This window comes from Galleria mellonella, unplaced genomic scaffold (genome assembly GCF_026898425.1).
Source record: "Galleria mellonella isolate WM207_F2 unplaced genomic scaffold, CSIRO_AGI_GalMel_v1 utg171, whole genome shotgun sequence".
NCBI classification, from domain to species: Eukaryota; Metazoa; Arthropoda; class Insecta; order Lepidoptera; family Pyralidae; genus Galleria; species Galleria mellonella.
The window spans coordinates 6,411,235-6,428,625 of record NW_026442014.1 but is presented as its reverse complement, the minus strand read 5'-3'; the positions used below and the strand labels follow the sequence as shown (position 1 = coordinate 6,428,625).

Sequence of the window (17,391 nt, the reverse complement as noted above, 5' to 3'; positions counted from 1 at the left end):
GAAGATCGCCACTCGTAAGTTTTACCAGAGGGACTCTTTGTACAAAAGTCGATTGCTTGAGTACCTCTGTCCCATTCGTGTTTCAACCGTGAAGCAGTTGTGTTTGCATCGCTGTGTTTCGGTTTGAAGGGTGAGATATGGCGTGAATTTACAGGGTACAGAGGAATAACACCTGAGTCCTCAGAAATGGCAACGCATGGGTGGTATCATAGGCGAAACAGTATACTCTGTTATGTATGTACATCAGGTGGGCCGTCAGCTTGTTTGCCATTCTAAGTTGTATAAAGAAAAATAAAAAAAAAAATAGGAAACAAACAAACTCACTTTTCACATTTATAATATTAATATAGATAGAAATACTAGAGACCAGTCTCATCACAATATTTCTCCAGTGAGAATCAAGGAAATGACTACGTAGTTTATTCTATAAGAAGCTAATAAAGACTCGGGTTTCAAGCGCCATTACTTGGGGGTATAATAAATTGCTTTATTACGAACATCATAATCCACGGTTAACTAACATAAATGCCCGTCTCTACTCGCGCTCGCCACTTTGTTTAGATTAAAACTTAATGCCTCTAACTGATATTAACATGACAACAACAATGTTTTTAATTTAACGTTGGTTTATTAAATGTTATGAACAACTTAGATGTTATAAGTAAATGGTGTATTGTTAAAAATACCTAAGTGTTTTTATGACAATGTGTCTTGGATCTTTATTGCCAGTAGGAAATTTTTAAAAAATTCTAAAAGAATAAATACATGTTAAGAAAGAAAAAAAAAACTCATAATAAAATATTATACCAACTCGGCTGGCTCATATCATCTTATATGGAAAGATCCATGTCCAACAGAGGAGTTGTACAGGTTATTAAGGTACGTATATGTTTATATTATATTATATAAAAAAATGAAAATGGAATGGTTTTGTTTTCAAAATACAATGGCAGGGTACCAGTAAGGATTAATAGGCGAGATTCATTCTCGATAAGTTAACTGACGAATACCCTAGGATTAGCCACGAAGGTTTCCAGGTAGACCGCTTAGAGAGTTACAGGGTATATTACTATCAATGGGGTCGTTAGCCCCATTATTAACACTCCTATACCCTCCAAGGATATCGACTGTACCTAGAGACTTAAAGAGAATTACGCAGCGGTCTACTACTAACTCTGGAAACAGATAAGTGACGGAGAAGAAATGTTATGGCTTTTAATTCTGAATCTCTATAAAGCTTATGGTGGAGGTGTGGGTAGCAACGTTCCACCTAAAATATCACCAAAAGTCAAACCGTAGATATCAATCTGTCAAGCGTGGCAACTACTGGCGAAATCCCCCCAATCGTATCATGAGGTCATGTCGTAATAATAGTAACCTCTATAAGTGGCCCCGTTCCTTATACAGTCTATGGAGGAGGTCTACGTTCAGTAGTGGTCAGATAGTGGCTGATACGATGATAGTGGTGATGTTCGAAAACAAAATATCAATAAAACAAAGTAAACAAATTAAACAAGAATAAATGACAAATTTTTATATGTTAAAAATTTCATTTCATACGTATATACAAATAACATTGTTTACTACCTCAATGATTATTAATTTATACATGTATCGAAATCATTATTGGTATCAATCGTTACGCTCTAAAAACTGGATATAAATCCCATAGCGAACACGCTTGCTACTTGATCAAAGAATTCTTCAAAGTTTCAATCTCCGTTTAATTGGTATAATCCGTCTTGTGCTGGTACGTATCTATTCTCAGCTCATGCCCTCAAGATACGCTACTTACAAATGAATAGCTCCTTTATATTTTACATTCTCGCAATACTTGTGCCAGATTAATAAATTATATAAACAATGTGTTGTTTAATAAATATTATAAGTATGTATATAAATTACTATTAGATATTAAGTAGGTAGTAACAACTGGAGTTATAAACGCCTGTAGAATATAAATAGCAATAAATTCCTTTCAAAGGATTTTGTTTTCACTTTGTAAAAGGATGTCGCTGTAATCTAACAGGGTTTGAAAAAAATTTAAGATAACTTTGATATTGGTATACAGGTAGACAAATTTTATTAATTATATAGTTCTTATTCTTATAGTTCATAAAGAATTTAACATTATTACGTAATAATAAAATTTCGGTTTATTAGAGTATAACCAGGGGAAACTACAAAAGTCGTTTGCTTGGGTACCTCTATCCCATTCGTGTTTTAACCGTGAAGTAGTTGTGTTTGCATAGTTGTGTTTCGGTTTGAAGAGTGAAATATGGTAGTGGATTTACAGGGTACAGAGGCATGACACCTTAGTCCTCAGGTATGGCAACGCAAGGATGATATCATGGGTGAAACAGTATATACTCTATCATGTCTATGGTACTGTTCATGTTTATAGGCGACATTTACCATTTTTCATCAGGTGGCCCGTCAGCTTGTTTGCCATTCTAAGTTGTATAATAAAATATCTAATGGAAACTAGTATTAAACTGTCATCAAACTATTCGAAATAATCCTATAAATTTTACAAGTACAATTCCAACATGTTTATAACTACATTACTAGCTGATTGAAAGCAGTACCGATCTGTATAAAATTATTTCTTAATTTTAAAAGACTATTGTAGAATTTTCAATGCTTGTAACTGATTATTTGAACTGTACTTACGAACTAAAACTTTAATCGTGCAATAATATACTTTTAAGGCTATCATTGAAAATTTAAATTTTAATGGTTTGTTTTATCATTCATCGGTCATTTTAAATAATAATTCAACATAATTTAAAAAATGCTAAATTGTTTAGAAATTCGACGCATAATCGCGACGTAAAACTTGGGTAAGCAAAAGTTATGTGTTTATATATATATTGTTTTACCTACTAAGCTATATGGAAACCCCAAACACAGATAGAAAGCCGGTCGTTCACCACCGAAGATCGAAGACAGTACAAAGATGTCTGCAGATATCGTCCCGATTATATGAAGACTTCCAAGTTTGACAGGTGATTTGGGTCTCCGCCGGCCGCTTCCGCCACCGCCCCACCATCGAAACCCATCGATTGGTGATAACTTCGGAACTAGCATTGACATTTGTTTCAATAGGCATTTAGATGTTTCGTGTTAGTTAAGGCTTCGAATTATTATACATATTAGGTGTGGGAAGTATAGATATATATCACAATTCTTTTTAAAATATGTACATATTATATCTTTAGCAAGTTAATTATTCTGTGTTGTTATGTGTAAAATGCAAATAATAACAAATAAATTACATAGTTAATAATTAGCTACAATAAACAACGTCGTCTACAACAATTAATAATATATTATTGATTGTTGTAGACGACGATGTTCGATTGTGATTGATATATCTACGTATAATTTTTTTACACTTTTATTCCATCGTCATATAATTGTTTTCGAAAATGTAATAATATATCTTATATTGATTATTATACTTTTGGTTTATTTTATTTACAAAGTATTTCTAGTAAACTATATGTTGCCTACATTATGCTGCATATATATATATATATATATATATATATATATATATATATATATATATATATATATATATATATATATATATATATATACACAAAATATAGGCTCTACATAATCACATCAAATTATTGAAGATTTAGTACTATACAAAAACTAAAGTTACTACTTTCCAACAAGAGTACTGTCAGCTTATTTGCAATAGTGTGAAAGATGTTTAAGAAGTTTTTACTTATATAAACGTAGAATTCATATTTAGAATAAAAAGTGTATTACAAAAACAATTTTTATGTCTAAATTAGGCGTTACGTTTTATTCTTTAATTAATTATATTACAGAGCTTTGTCTTTTAATTAGAATAAAGGTAGCCTATGTACTAGATTATCCAGCTGCAATGCTACAGGTGTTTGCACAGTGCACAGTAAATTTCATTCAAATCCGCTCAGTCGTTTAAGCTTCATTGAGTGGTGAGCGTTGAAACTTTTACAGAATATTTTACATTTATAATATTAGTTGTTAATAGTATTTAACCTATGCCCACAATGGGTACAGATAATGAAAACCCCTTATTTTACATCAGTTTGAGTCCGCTGTTTTTAGACGATAAGTATGAAGTTTCTCTAGCGACATAGTATATTTTTACCAAACGCTAACTGTTGTCAACTCACCTGCCGTGTGTAGCAACTATTGATAAAACCTCTATTTATGGGGAAGACCTATGTTCAGCAGTGAATAGTTAACGTCTAATAGTAATAATAATGATAGCATGTTTAGTTTTATAGACGTTAACAGACACGTCTCGAAGTCTCACTGCACGATGTTCACAAATTGAAAGGCAACGTAAATAAAAAACAAGTGTAATTTTCATTATAATATTCAATTAAATTTTCTGTTTATATAATTGAATTGAATAAACATTTAGCCAATATCTTTATTACCTAGCGGTAAATGCTTCGAATGTTCTTGTGAGCCTAGTGACATACATTTACAATAGAACCCTTATTAACATTAATAAATTATTTACAATAATTATTTGGAAAATTCATCACAGCTCCACAAAACAAGCACATAACATGGTACAACGAAAACAATTCATAAAAATGTTACAAATATTTAATTAAAAACTATAAAACAATAGTTTGCGATGCATCGTGTGACAAATAGCCTCAATCGATAAATGCGTAAATACTGTTAAATAATATAATATCTGAATAAGAACATGTATTACTACGTAATTAATATTATTGATACAACATAATACAAACAAAAATAATGTTAAAATCTTGTAAGCTACAGAAAAAACTATGCGTGATTTCCTAATCATGTAATTTGAAATAATACATAAAAACCTCCTATAATAACAATAATAAAATGTTTTATTTCTCTCCTCATAAAGAGCGAGAAATTAACATTTAATTTAAATTATGTGAAACAAACTACAATAAAAAGCAATATAATTTGCCTTTGTGAAAGACTAGTGTCTTGTACATGCTGTGTTACAGAAACACCAACAGAATTTCGAACTTATCCAAATACAGTGAATAAATGAAGTAGTAATAGCGATAATTATTATTACAAATATGACGAATTTTGATGATTTTTAGATATTTACTATAATATATAAAGTTCAAATGTGTATATACATTGAAAGTAGACCTTTATTTTAATATCTACTAAAATAAAATCACTATACGGAATAATTTAAACATTAAAGATAATGTCGTCAATTAAAATAAACAATTACAACAATTTTCAATTTAATATTATGTATTACATAGTACCACATGTTCTTTACTATTAGATAGTACTGTGAGCAGTTTGGTATCTGCTATCTCTTCATTATCTTACTAGTCGATTAACACTAATCAATCTTTGGATTGAGGAAGCATTACTAAATTAAGTTGAAATATGGAATGTGCGCAATCTACTTTAGCCATCGTCAACCGAAGCACAGGCCGAATATAATTATTCTCTATACCTACCTATATGTGCACTATATAATTCTTACACTATATGACTCATTAATTATGTATATTACAATATAACATTGAATACCAATCTACACATTGATTTGTCTAAGTCACCTACAGCTAATTATTTTAGTAGTACTTTATTATGAGTATCAATAAAATATTGCGGTCCCTCCAGCGGTGCCAGATTGAATATAGTTATATCGAAGTGTTGAAGTGTATGTACAGTAAAGCTACGATGGTTATCCGAGTACAGAACCAGAGTACTAAACCCATCCTAGTGCAGAAAGGTGTAAGACAGGGTGACGTATCCCTGGAGGATCTGAATACTATGCTCAATGACCTCAATGGTGTTTCTCAACAGGTAGGTCTTAGGATAAACATGAACAATACTTAAATAATGTCTAACGTCCATGTCACACTTATACCGGTTACGATTGAAAGCACTACGCTCGAAGTTGTCGATGAGAATGTATACCTGAGACAAGTTGTCTGAATAGGTAAATTCAACTTCGACCGAGAGGTCAACCGATGAATCCAACTTAGCTGGGCAACGTTCGAAAAACTACGCCACATCTTTTCATCCAAAATACCTCAGAATTTGAAGACGAAGATCTTGAATCAGTGCGTATTGCCAATGATGACTTATGGAATCGGAAAATGGTCCTATACGATTGCCCGTATGCAGAAGCTTCAAGTTACTCAGCGGGCTATGAAGAGGGCTATAACCGAAGATATCCGCAAAGGAATCAACGTAACCGACATAGCCCGAAGGATAAGCAAGTAACAATGAGCTGAGCACATAACTCGAAGAACCAATAACCGATGGGGAAAGAAGGTTCTTGAGTGGCGACCCCGTACGGTCAAACGTAGTGTAGGACGACCCCCCACTAGATGGAGCGATGACCTGAAATGCATTGCAGGCAGTTAGTGGATGCAGGTGGCTTGGGACCGTTCTTTATGGCAGTTTATAGGTGAGGCTTATGTCCAGCAGTAGACAAATAATGGCTGAAATGACACGATCAATAAAATAGTTAAGATATAACAGATTTTTTTTATATGCTAGCAGAAAAATTAAGGTTTCAATAAAACTAAAATTTTTAACAATTTTTCAAATGGCTGTATCTTTGATAAAAATGATCGTATTAGAGTAAAAAAAAGCAGTTTGAAGTGTAAACTTTCTATATTTTGCATATTGCAAAAAAAAAGAATTCCAAGTAATACGTATCGCGCAATCTTAATGAGTATCGTGAAAAAATAATAGCGATTTTTTTCGATCTTATTTTTGGTATACGGACTTGAAAAAAAAAACAACCACCTTATGGATTAAATAGGTTGTTCACTTAGGTTCAATTTTGTTTTTTTTTTTTGGATCTCGATTGGACCATTTCTTGTTGAGCTATGGGACTGAATGAAAATGTACCATTTTCTCTTTGTTCATCATTGTTGCACAGAAAATCGATGACGGGTTTCAGAAACTTGAATGAATTCTCTATAAGGTTCTGGCACGGATTTTTAGAAAAACTTTTTATTTTTATTTTTAACATGGCTTTGAAAAATCGTAAAAATAGGACTTTTAGGGGTCTTCTAAAATAAGTAATGTTAAGTGTGCCTTTTACAAGTCATTGTACCCCTAAAAGCTCAACAGAGTTTCAATTCGATCTATCAAGCAGTTTTATTGTTTTATTCGAATGAATTTTTTAAAATTTAAATAATTACGTTTTTTGCCTTTAAGTGCTCATAATCTGTAAAAAAAAAACATTATTTTCCGTTTTTTTTTTACATTCATATGACATTTGAAATTATGTGAAATTTTTCGAAAATATTGTTTTCAAAATTTCACAAAACCGCTGGCATTATCGTCACTTAAAACATACCACGTGAAAATCGTCTAAATTTCTTTTTATTTTGAACCGACATGATAAAAATTAAAAAAAAATCTAAAAACTGTATTAAATGCATTTTCTGTGCAACTAATCGTTTCTAAGCTATCGATGAACAAACAGAAAATGATCCATTTTCTTTCAAAATCTGATAGCTCAACGAGAAATAATCGTATCGAAACCAAAAAAAAAAACAAAATTGAAACTAAGTGAACAGTGATGGTAATACTGGGAATGCCCATTATACGAGTCGTACCAATATCCCTCATTCCATCGTGGAAGACAATCGTGAACAGCTTGTCTGAAATCGAGAGACGGTTAACTGGAGTCTCTGATGGACAAAACTTAGTCCAGTTTAACCCCGCTGAGAAACAAATGATAATCATGATATTCATTAAAATTGCGCGATACGTGTTTTCTTCGATCGATACAAAAAAAATTCCCAGAATTTTTTTTTGTAAGATCCAAAAATTAAAAAGTTCAAGCTTCAAATTCCTTTTTTTTACTCTACGACCATTTTTATCAAAGATACATTTGAAAAATCACTAATAATTTAGGTTTTTTTGACCCCTTAATTTTCTCCGCTAGTGTATATAAGTAAAATTTAATAAATAAAATTGAATTTCTTACCATTCATATATATACAGAAACTTGAGATTCATTCGCAGGTGCGTTGCAACTTGCGACGCGTCTTCCGTAACACATTTTATAACGTATATTACATATGTACATACAACGATATGATCGTCACCATTCAATACGTAGATTATATCTATATAATTACCAACTATTCTAACAAGTTTTGCTTTGGAGTAATGTTTATACTAGAAGGGACCACGATTGTGGCACTCAAGTCCTCAGAATAATACGAAAAGTTAAAATGACGTCACTGTCATAATAATACTAACATGGCACTACACCATTATACGATCCGAAATCAGTCTTCGTGTTAATCTGAAACCACATGGAAAATCTTTTATGGAAAGATTTTCTCTCTTAATTTAGGTATATTGCATCCCCGGAATACTTTTGTTCGGTTCAAATTTCCTATCGCCAATCGATTGCGGATGCCCAGGATGTGAATAGTGAGATGGAGATGAAGGTTCATACAGTGACATCTTCAACCTCTTGCACTTCGCTCGACGATTCTTAAACCAGAATTGCACGTTCTTGGATTCGAGTCGCGGAAACTTTTGCCTATAAGGCATTCTGTTTAACTCTTCGGTGTACTTCAATATCAAATTATGTGACGGATGCGTGTTCATTGAAAACCACTGCTCTAATACGGGAACCTCTGATACTGGATCTATAAAAGTTCTGTTTCGTTTGCGACGTTCGTCAGAAGCGCCGGCGAGTGCTAAATTCAAACCACTGGCACCTTCACCAGGTACTCCTCCGACGCCGTGGAAACCACTCATGTATTGACTCATGTATATAATACCGGGCGGTCCGAACATCGAGTGATTTGGAACCATAGGAAATGGTAAGCGGTCAATATGAGGTCTGTATTTGTGTTCTTGCATGACTTCATCATCAGATACGTCGTGATCGTCAGTTACTCCGTTTTCTTCTTCATTATTATTATTGTTGATGTTATTATTATTATTTGGACTATCGCTATTCTTAGCTGGTGAGCGCTGAGGAGAATTACCTTGGTCAGGTTTGCTCAGATCTGTTGGTTCTTGTTTAACATATTCGACCTAAAGAGAAAATTAGCACTAATTAGATGTGATATTATTTTTACATCCCAAAAATGCAGTATATAGAAATAAGTTTACTTTTATTTATATTTATTTTATGTTATATACAGTAAATTTCATTCTCTAAAGGATTTTTTTCAATAAAGGATATTTTAAAATGAATTTACTGAATAAAAATATTTATAATTCTCAGGTAACCTAATTTATTAAACAAAACTTTTTACATTAGTTGAATTCTGAATCTTTTATATTATGCCTTTATCCTGATTTCCTGATTTAACAATACAGCCTAGCCTACATTATAGCCTACCTTATAATACAACCTAGCATGGTCAGATTATAGGCATGATTTTGTGGCATTTATTATTTTATTATTAAAGCAATTTATTTTATATGTTGAGTTTGCATGGCTGTGTTTCGGTTTGAAGAGTGGGATATGGCAATACAAGATACAAATATATATATATATATATATATATATATATATATATATATATATATATATATATATATATATATATATACGGTACGGACCGTATATTTGTTTACCACCGCAGTAATATAAAAAAACTTTACATTTGCAAACAACTTTAAATGAAATTAAATCTGTGAAAAATTACCTTAACAATGTCAGGTGATTTTGGTGATTCTTCAGTTCTGTCTTCTCCATCATTATTATTTTTCTTAGTTGTTATCAAAGAAAGCGGCGCATCAGGACTCTCTGGTCTATCATCAGGGTTTACTTCACCACCATCATCTTCTAAATCCGAACCGCCATTTGAGAGATTATCTTCGGACATTACCGACATAGGATACCTGCCAGGACTTCCTGACAACTGCATAGGGCTTTTCATAGAATTATTATGGTCTTGGGATGCATAGCTATCATTACCAGTCATCAAGGAACCATTTGATGGACTATGGCTCCTGCTATTAAAACCATTAAGATGACATCCTAATCCTCCAATACTACGTAGTTCGGCACGCTTCTGAGCAGCTCGTGCATTTTTAAACCAATATACGACATTATTAACATCTAACGGTTTTCGGCCTCTCCTTGATTCTAAATTGTTCAATTCTCGAACATACTGCTGAATCTGTTGTCGACTCGGATGTTGATTCTCTGAGAACCAACGTTGTAGTTTCGGTAACTCAAGCTCAGGATCAAAACTCGTTCGCATTCTTGTTTTCGGCGTTGGATATTGATTTTGAACGGTTTGTAAGGCGGGATGTAAATGATCTGGAATTGGATTGAGTGTTGGCGATCGATTTTTCGGTCCCGGAGAAGGATATCGGCGGGGGCTGAAAGTTGGTGCCCGAGGAGATACTTGTGCACTCCACCATGATTCAAATTTTCGACGCATCTCCTCAGACGGTTCATGGAAATTGTGGGGTCCCGGTGTTCTGTCCTGACCACGGCAGATTTGAGTTAAAGTCACCTGTAACAAGTTAACGTACTTTAAAAATCAAAGTCATTTCTAGTTGTAAGGGTAAATAAAAAAACAAGATACCGCAAACAATTTTAGATGGTTTTAAAGAGGTCAGTCTAACCAGCAACAGATAAGAGATAATTGTTTGAGTAAACACCTAGCATTGTTTCACAGAACATCGCCATTAGATTATGAAAATATTAGGTCGGCTGTTAATGCATGTGTCATGCGCGAGCGGCCGTGGTTCTGACGAGACGAGCTGTTTACTTGGTGGTTAGTGCGCATCACTCCCGGCCGCCGCCGAAACTTCAATCATGGTCTACTCTAAAACAATGAGCGGGAAGGGCGTCTTAACAATTAGCATCCACCCACTACGTCTTCAACTAGCGCCGGCTCACAGAAATGTAGACTAAGTGCTTCTACTAAAATGTTTCAGCGTTAACCCATTACAAACGCCGTTGTTTAGGCATCAAATAAGGCACTACTCGAAAATAATTCCACTATTTGGTTTTCATAATTATTTATTCAAACAATAACATTAGCATATGCATGTAACAGTATTTGTAGTGGCTCGAGGAATCAATCATATAGAAACCTGTCAGATTATAACTTTGCGGACGAGTTTACTCAGCAACATATTATGCAAGTAAGATCTGCTCATATCACGAGATTACTCAGAACAATGCCAGTGATTACGCCGTCAAGCCACTTGTCAGGCAATCGTTTGCATTGCAACTGTTGCTAAATCAAATGTTAAGTGTATTATACATTCAGATTGTGCCTATAAATCATGTCAGGTGAGGAATTAACGCAGAGCGCGAGTGATACGTTAATCCGCCTCTTTGTCTTGTATTTTTAAATAGTGGAACTATATTTGCTTTCAGATATTGTCTGTTTCAGCTACATGGAAGATTTACAAGAGTTCTGGCGCCTGCGCGTGATAACTCTTGTCATATGTAATCCGCCTAAGTACATAATTTGGTGTGTGATTGCGAACATTTCTTGATATATTCATGTTAAGAAAGAATAACTAAGAAGACAGTAGGCTAAGTCTTATCTGAAATAGCTAGTTTGCTTTGCTACGAGTAAGTATAACTGAAGGTTGGCCATATAAACGTGCATCAATCGTTATAACAAAAATATGCCGATAAAATAAAAGTACTAAATAAGATTTATCATTTTAAGGACGTAAATCCCCACATCGACCTTTCTCCCCGAATACCCCTTCTATTCTTCGACGTTTAAAAGTTTGTTCGATAAAGTTGAAATCGAAGTGGCGCAAATTGGCGTGCGATAAATTACCATAATATCGCAGAGCCCAGTTCATCTGGCGTTTAGCTACTAACTTCGGTGTTGGAGGTGTTTGATTATCTTGCCCGGTACAGAATTCCTTTGGCTCATTTGCGACTTTGCGAGTAACTTCGAGACTGCTAACTTCAATTTGTATCTATTTATATTGTTTGACTTGAGTACGATTGTTCATTTTACTGCATAAACTGAAATCGAATCAAATTAGCCAATAAGCACTTGACTGTGTCACTGGAACGCTAAATTGATATCGCGAACCCGACAGGCGGTTAAGCCGGGAGAAGGGCGCGCATCGAGCGCTAACCTCGCGTTTAATAAGATTATAAAGCATTATTTTATGGTATTAATAAGATCAAAAGCGTTCGTACATCTAAAACTCCTTTTAACCCTCTTTCGCTGAGGCTCAAGTTGGTAAGACGAGGGTACCCCCTCCCGAGCCAGCCTACCCACGCTTTAACCCGTTCGCAACAAGGTGGATATTTAGAAAATATAATAAAGGCATACGAGGCGCGGATGAGTCTGTGATTCAATTAAATTTATTATGTATGGAGATCCTGCGTGTGAGGCAGGTGCTCATCGGCAACAAATTGCTGTATCTATCTTCTGAGATTGAACATTTAAACCCTTTTAGAGGCAATATTTTAGAAGTAGATAAGTTAATAAATAAGCCTTCATTATTTTCTGCAAGTAACTAATTCTTCATTATTATACGTGTATAATTATTTGTTATCCTGTTAATTATTATATAATAAATAATTATATAATAAAAATACTTGGGTTAAATAAGAATACTATATAATATATAAGCATAACAAGTGAATAATATATACTGAAATTTGTTATCTTAAAAAAATTCTTTAAATAATACATTTATATATTTCAATAATAACGCATTATATATTTAAAAAAATATACAATACAGTTACCTACTATCATCATCAGCCTCATATCAGCCGTCTACTGTCAACTGCGGAACATAGGTAACCCAAAAGGACGGGTTTGCCAGTAGTTGCCACGTTTGACATGCGGATTGGCAACCGCAGTTAGGTTTAGATGTTCTAAGAGGGACGCTGCTACCTACTACATCATTATCAATTTCTTACTATACGTATCATCACTTAAACTGCTAGAACGAGACTTTACAATAGTCATTAAAGATCTACGATTGTATGGTTGTATTTTTATTTGAACCATGGTATATGGTAGAGGAATTAGATATAATAATATATTAGAGTACTAGGGTATAATACCTTAGGAGTGACAATTCAATATTCTACGAGTACTATCTCTTCTTCATACAACAGTTGTAAATAAGAAATCACTATTCTATTACAAGCATTATAACAACTTCAGTTTAAAAAATTACCGTGTGATGATTCTAAAAAAATTATTGGTTTTATCAATCAAATTAGTAAAAGAATGTCCAAGAAAAAAACATACGTGTCGCATTTTCTTTTTATAAAGCAGTTAATAACATTATATTTGACTACCCTTAATCGAGCCATTAATCAGCAATGTATCACAGCAATATTAATTAAACATAATTATAACAATATTAATTTGTGCAAAACAACAGTAAACATGTAAATATCTATTAAGCGTGCCGTTTGTTAAGACGCTGAACAGCCGCGAACATCAAAACAAATGCTCCCTTAATTCTTCCCTCCAGTGATGATCCTTATTAGCGAGGACTTAGGCGTAACCTCGCAATTATAACGACCTTCTAAAATTGTACGGAAACGCTCGCCTACTTAACGAGGAGTTTGATAATCTGTCTCCATCACGAGTTCTTCAAATCCGGGCCTGTGAGCTTGAAGGCACTGCTAATTATGTGACATTTTTATTATAATATATATTCACTACATTTTACAATAGAGTTTTTAAATGGTAATCTTTGTTATTGGTTAGAAATAGGTATCTATTAGAAATCTAATACTTTTTAGTATTACATGTAACTTAATACCATATAAAATATTGGTGTTCACATTAAAAAATGAAAGTATTTATAGCGGTTCTATTATATATTATATTTATAAGATTAATGCAAAGCAAAAAATAAAATTTAAAAAATAAAAAAAAATACAAACTACTACCACGAATAATTAATTACAATTTTTGCAATATGTATTAACCATTGTTGAAATCTATAGCAATAAATAACACATAGAATTATTTTTTTAAATATTTGCCTATTTGTATGATTTTTATAATCTATTGGACCGATTTAAATGTTTGTTTGTATACCTAAGCTTCATTGTGTCTACATAGTATGTAAAAACACATGATTTTAAGAAAAATAATAAAATACATAGTCAAACTTATTTCTTGGAGGAATTGTTTTGTGGAGACATGGTCAGTAGTCGAGCTTAAGTGGACAAAACAATACATTATACGACATATTATTATTACAATATTAGATTTAAGAGGCCTACTAAATGTAACAAATTATAATTTAAGATTTCACTCTATTTAACACCGTTTTAAATCTTATAGTGTAAGACCGAAATAGACAATAAATCCTTTTGATATTTTTTTATTTAATTTGAAATAACATGTTATAATGCAAAGAACAATGGTCAATTGTGGCAACGCAAACACTTTTAAATATTACCGACTTGTGACATTATACCTCAAACGTTGACTTTACTGAATAGTAAATTGCACTAATAACAAAGCCGTATACCGATTTGTCTTTGTTCTATAAAAGTAACCGTTATATTCTCATTCGAAAATTAATTCGTGTAAGCTGCAACCCAGTAACAATTTTCTATAGAAAACTCAGATCTTGAGCGGTCTTAAATATGGAAAACAATGAGTTCGACGATAATAAGGGGTAAGGTTTACTGTGAGTCTCATTGTGAGGTCGGGGGCATTAAAATACATTACCCGAGTATTGTTGATTTAGCGCAGTGTAGCGGACAAGCTCTGTCGCCGTCAGATCATAATGCTTCTCGGTTGATGTGATTCGATTCGACAGGTGTTTTCGTGAACAAATGTAGATTTGCGCGGTTCAACGGTGGGAATGTTGGGGATTATGTATATTTTAGATAAAGGAATAATACCTACATCTAAACATTGGTATACATTTTAACAAGAAGATGAGAATTGTAATGAAATTGTTTATATCTCTTGGTATTCCAAGCAAACCAAGCGTAAAGGTTGATATTTATACTTATTTTTTGAATGATTATGTCGATGAATAAATAATATATGAATACATATATATTTTGATACATAATTCTTTCTATTTATGCAGATAAAAAAGATATTGAAAATAATAATATAATTAATTCACATTTTTGTGCATCTCGAAAGGAAAGAAATGTTAGAAAATTACTTTTAGGTTGTAATTATCTCTATAAAGATAATAATTTACAAGTAGACTCATCTGCACCACTCTACAAAGCAGAGAATATGCCATTAATTGTTGATCATAGGTCTCCCTTTGGGTGGATTTTCTCGTAGTTGCCATGCTTGACAGGCAGGTTGGCAACCGCAGTTAGGCTTTGATGGTGTTTTAACAGGGACGCTGCTACCCATCCCTCAACCATTACATTATAATACCCTCGGGAAAGGATGGGATAGCCCATTCTATATCGGGACCACATGGCATATAGAAAATACAGTAATATGAAATAAATAAATAAATATACTCGTATGCGTACTTATATGTAACTGGAAAAAATATAAATGCGTTTTACCTCATCTAAAGGGCATCCAGTTGATATTAGTAGCGCTCTACTTTGAACAAGCAGAAGTCTTAGAAGTTTGTCCTTTATATCCTGTAGTGGTGTTAGTCTTGGCCGTAGCAGTTGTATGCGCAATGTCGCCACTGTAGCCAGCTCACCCAGGACTTCTCCGACCGTTGCCAACGCACCTTCAGAGATCCTATCGAAAGGCAACGGCTTCCAATTGTTTAATACCACCGTACCTGCGTAATTAAAATAGTTCATATTAAAATTTAATAGTGAAAAGGTTTTACTGAGAACTACCCGTATACCGCGGACTTGCCTATGCTAGCTATAATAAAAGTATTATGTTTAATAAAGCATACAGTCCATCTCTATACGAGAATTTGCAATCCCTTATTCTAGCGATTTCCCGTATGTTATTTTTATGCAACTTAGAATGGCAAACCAGCTCCGACCCACCTGATGGAAAGTGGTAACCGTCGCCTGTAGACATGAGCAGTACCATAGACATAACAGAGTATGCTGTTTCGCCCATGATAGCCCCCATGCGTCGTTTTTAATTTATGTATATATAATATATATTTATTTACTTACTAGTTTAACAATAATTCATAAACAGTTATAAGAGATATTTTGACAAAGTAAAAAATTGAAATTGTAAGATACAATTACTTTTAATAGAATAATAGCTCAAAAATTTGGTAAAGTTCGTTATCAAAAAATTTTATGGGTTAAATCTTTTGCAGGCTCCTTGTAAGTTTATTGCAAAATTCTAGCTGTAAAGAAAAGACTGCGGGATTGCAAACCGTACTCTATACCAAATTTCATTTATATCAGCAATGATCAATTATGAATCTTTATTGTCCTTTCAGTAATTACGAGAATAAAAAATGTAAAAGTGGGTGAGTCTGTTGAATCTTAACACTTTAGCGGCTTAACAAATCAGCATAAATTATAAATATACATAGTATTTGCATGGAGAAGAACAAAAGTTACTTTTTATATCGGTTAATGCGAAAGACGCTAGAGCACATTCAAATGGATTCATATTCATTACCAAAAAACTTTATTAACTATATTTTGAAATGGGTTTGTGATTGAAAACTATCTCTATATCTATTGATAGTTCAATTCATCTATTAATGCGATCCGAACATGATTTAAAGTCGATCAAAGTCCAATTGTAAAATTGAAGTCCACTTGATATTATAATATTATAGTTGAAGCCCGAGGCATTGTCGTACATATCGAATTTCGAATACGATACGAGTATTAAAACGTCGGGGACAAAAGTAGAGCAATATACATAATTAGTGTAAAATGGATGTAATTATTTTAATATTCTTTTAAAGTACCCGGAGTGAAACAGAAAATATTGTTTTTCAAAGATACATACACGTGTCAAAATATTATAAAAAAAATTTGAACCCAATGAAACGAGGCGTCGCGCTATCTATTCAGTATATTTATATTTTTTGTTTTTTTCTTTTCTACACAATACAAAGTTTTTCGGGAAAAATATTGTATATCTCTTATAATACTATGTAACCCTACATATTACTACTTGCATTACTCATAGAAATAATGGTTTTCCCAAGAGACTACAGCATGGGGTTCTTCAAAAGGGGGGTAAAGAGGTTTCTTCAGGGTCGGCAACGCGCGCGTAATACCTCTGGTATTGCAAGCGTTCATAGGCTACGGTAACCGCTTACCATCAGGTGGGACGTATGCTTGTTTGCCACGTCAGTGGTATAAAAAAAAAGAAATAAACCTTTTAACTATTGATATTTGTCACTTTCTTAAATTAGGTATTCATATTAATAGAAAATCTGGAATAGATATCAAATTAATATCTAAAATAGATAGCTATCTATTTTAGGTATTGCTTTGTTTTTGTA

General features: G+C 33.1%; 2 protein-coding genes across 3 annotated transcripts in view; one reads left to right on the top strand and one right to left on the bottom strand.

The window, feature by feature from the left end:
- LOC128200239 (uncharacterized) overlaps nucleotides 1-6,267 on the top strand; it is a 47,764-nt gene extending 41,497 nt beyond the window's left edge. Inside the window, exons 4-5 of the mRNA XM_052892969.1 lie at nucleotides 5,659-5,844; nucleotides 6,079-6,267. Coding sequence (XP_052748929.1) covers nucleotides 5,659-5,844; nucleotides 6,079-6,267 — 375 coding nt within the window. The remainder of the gene's footprint in view (nucleotides 1-5,658; nucleotides 5,845-6,078) is intronic.
- Nucleotides 4,369-17,391, bottom strand: part of LOC113518231 (homeobox protein dve-1) — a 119,141-nt gene continuing 106,118 nt past the window's right edge. Inside the window, exons 4-7 of one of the 2 annotated variants that reach the window (XR_008252600.1) lie at nucleotides 15,503-15,732; nucleotides 9,684-10,502; nucleotides 7,994-9,063; nucleotides 4,369-6,387 (exon numbers count right to left, since the gene is read on the bottom strand). Coding sequence is in view for 1 of the 2 variants with exons in the window: in XM_026903051.3 (XP_026758852.2) it covers nucleotides 8,365-9,063; nucleotides 9,684-10,502; nucleotides 15,503-15,732 (1,748 nt within the window). In the remaining variant the exon portion in view is untranslated. Of the gene's footprint in view, nucleotides 9,064-9,683; nucleotides 10,503-15,502; nucleotides 15,733-17,391 lie in introns of both variants that reach the window. The other variant, XM_026903051.3, reaches the window with a different exon arrangement.